General features: G+C 32.9%; 1 protein-coding gene across 1 annotated transcript; it reads right to left on the minus strand.

Moving 5' to 3' along the window:
• Positions 1 to 353: 353 nt before the first annotated feature.
• LOC133318364 (putative clathrin assembly protein At1g25240) lies at positions 354 to 1541 on the minus strand. Its single transcript, XM_061520350.1, has one exon. The coding sequence runs from the start codon at positions 1539 to 1541 to the stop codon at positions 354 to 356; it is 1188 nt and encodes a 395-aa protein (XP_061376334.1).
• Positions 1542 to 2904: the final 1363 nt, after the last annotated feature.

Consider the following 2904-nt stretch of genomic DNA (forward strand, 5'->3'; position numbering starts at 1 on the left):
TCATCTGAATGCGAAGTATGAGTCATACTCAATAATAACTTCAACAATAGTAAAAACAACTCTTCTTAAAACCCGATTAACAAAGGTTGGGGGTGAAGACTATTCTTATACGCAATCTTATATTTGGTACGAGTCATACCAAATATAAAAAATTTACATGTTTGAAATTTTTCTAGAAACGAAGAAGGGAAAAATTAATGAAAGAATCACAATTATTTTTTTTCCTAATGTGAGTGAGAAAGACATAAGAACTTTACCTTATTTCTTTTTTATTTTCCAAATGAATGAAAATGTATTACATAATAAGCCTCGTGAAGTGAAAATGGAGCCATATAGATATATATACCAGAGTGTTATAAACAAATTAGATCTGGAAGTACATGATTATAAGCAGGAACATAAGGTACAATGCTATAAGATTCCAGAAAAGGGTTAGTAGTAGCATTAGCAATAGCACTTGTACCATTGGAAGCATTTTCTTTAACCCCAACTAATAAATCATCATCAAATAACTCCCATTTGTTAGTGATCACAGTCATCAAACCTTTCTCTGATTGCTTCTGCTCAGAAATGCTAACAGTGCCACTGCAATCTCTAACCACAATGGCCTTGTCCTCATTTACCACATCACCATTATTACCCTCCAAGCTTTTCTTCTCAGAGACCCCATTCATTATTCTCTCGAGTTCATGAATGTCATTTTCAGGGATCCTCACAATTTCAGGGTAATCAGAGACATTAAGGTCACCCATGTCTCGACAAAAATCAAAGTACAAAGAAAGCTTATTACCTTGCATTTCAGCTTTTCTCACAACATCAAACCCAACACGTGCTTCTTCTTTCCCACCTATATCACATACCCTCAACAACACTCTACGAATATCTTTGCAAAATTTACCATAAACTTCCAAAACCTCATCAATAACACAATCCATGGCTTCGTGAATAAGTACCACATTCATATTCTGATGCCGAGGCTTGATTTGTAGAAGCATGTCAATAAGACGCTGCAACTTTTCCAAATTCTGAAGCTCTTCCATCAATGTCTCCTCTGTTTCCTTCCCATATTTGTTCTGTTTCTTTTCCCCCAAGCGAACATAAGCAGATTTCTGATCCAAATATGCAAAATATGAACGAACAAAAGCATTGAAAACCCATGCTTTTTCAGGGTTTACATGACCATCACTGAAGTGTGATAAATCAAAAGGCAACCTTCCCATCTTTTGAACATTTGGTAGGTCAAAACAAAAAATGCCATGAACAAGCATTAACCCTTTAAGAGCAACAACCCAACTATGAGTCTTTTCCATTCTCATAGAGAGTACATACAAAAGAGGTTTAAGGTATAATGGTGATGTACGTAGCCATTGGAAAACTCTTTGAACGTTCTTATAATCCATGCATTGTTCATCATGGCTTGTGGCCTTTATGATGAATGTTTCAAGATCAGGGTTCCGGCAAGGGCCACACGGTGACATCTTTGCAACCCAAATGCTGTACTTGTCTTTCAGAGCTCCGGTGGCCCTTTTCCATAGCCTCATTTTCTTTGAGAAAATTGATCTTCTTTGCAATGACAAGACCGGAACTTCGAGAAATGAGGTGGGGTTTTCCCTATTTCACCTCCTCTGGAATCTGCGAAAATTGTTGTTAGTTTGGAATTATGTTGAATCTTGACATAACAAAGGGCATGCATTGTTGTTTGTCCAACAATGATGTGCTGTAATCATTATTTATGTTGTTTGTCTCATCATTTATTTTTGGATTGAATTCGTCATGGGTTATTCTAGAATGATGGATCATCCTTAAACTAGCTTTGTTTTTTTTTTGTTTCTTCTTTTATAAATAATATTATAAGACTTAAGAGTTCGTTTTTATAAATAATATATATATATATATGTATATATATATATATATATATATATATGTCTTTAATGTTTCTACAGTGAATATAAGTTATCTACCTTCATTCTCAAAATGACGTCGTTTTGAGTTGAAAAATTAAAAAATTATAATAAAAAAGACTATTATAACCATAAAATAAATTATAATTACAAAAATACCTTGATTTTTGTCTCAAAACGATGTCATTTTGGACTCGATGTAGATAACTTATCTATATTGACGATAGAAAAAGCGAATCCAATATATATTAATCATGTTGAACTCGTGTCAAAAATTGTCACTTTCCAATATTAGGAATGTTAAGAGTGTTACTGTTCTAATGTTTATGAAGCACAACGTTTCACTTTATTAAACAAAAGTAGAAGAAAGTTTTGAAAATCTTATTCCTAATCTACTTTCAGTCCAATCCGGCTTAATGTGGGTTGGGCCAGCACACAAGCCTGAAAATCATTTTATAATGTTTTTTAAATGTTTCTTTGGGTTGAAAGTCCAAAGAAAACACAAAAAGCAAAACTAGGTTTGCAAATTTAAAAATCAAAATAATCAAATCATATGGTTTTGATCCTTGAAACTTTTAACAATCAGACTCAACCCAATCCATAATCATATACGGATCAGAAAAATTAACCTCTAAAGTCAAATTGGACTACTATTGATCCGGCACCTAATAGTCTATAGTCATCACTAATTTCACCTCTAATTTTGAGTAAAAAAACATCAAAGTATGTTATCAAAAAAAAAAAAAAAACATCAAAGTGGGGATGAATTCCAAACCTGAATTTTGATAAATAAGACAAAATTAGCCTGAATTTTTATATAAATTTTATATAAGCTGATATGATTAAGAATTAGAGTTTGCACAGTACAGGTAAGTACGTTATTTGGTGGAACCATATCCTATAATCACTGGTGACAATAGGTTAAGCAATGAAAGTACTCATACATTTATGCCTAGAAGAGCATATATAAATAGACATCATCTTTGAGCCTTTCCCACAATCT

Source organism: Gastrolobium bilobum, unplaced genomic scaffold (genome assembly GCF_033153095.1).
Source record: "Gastrolobium bilobum isolate Gb01-03AN ecotype WA unplaced genomic scaffold, APGP_CSIRO_Gbil_v1 utg3828, whole genome shotgun sequence".
In the NCBI taxonomy this organism is placed as follows: domain Eukaryota; kingdom Viridiplantae; phylum Streptophyta; class Magnoliopsida; order Fabales; family Fabaceae; genus Gastrolobium; species Gastrolobium bilobum.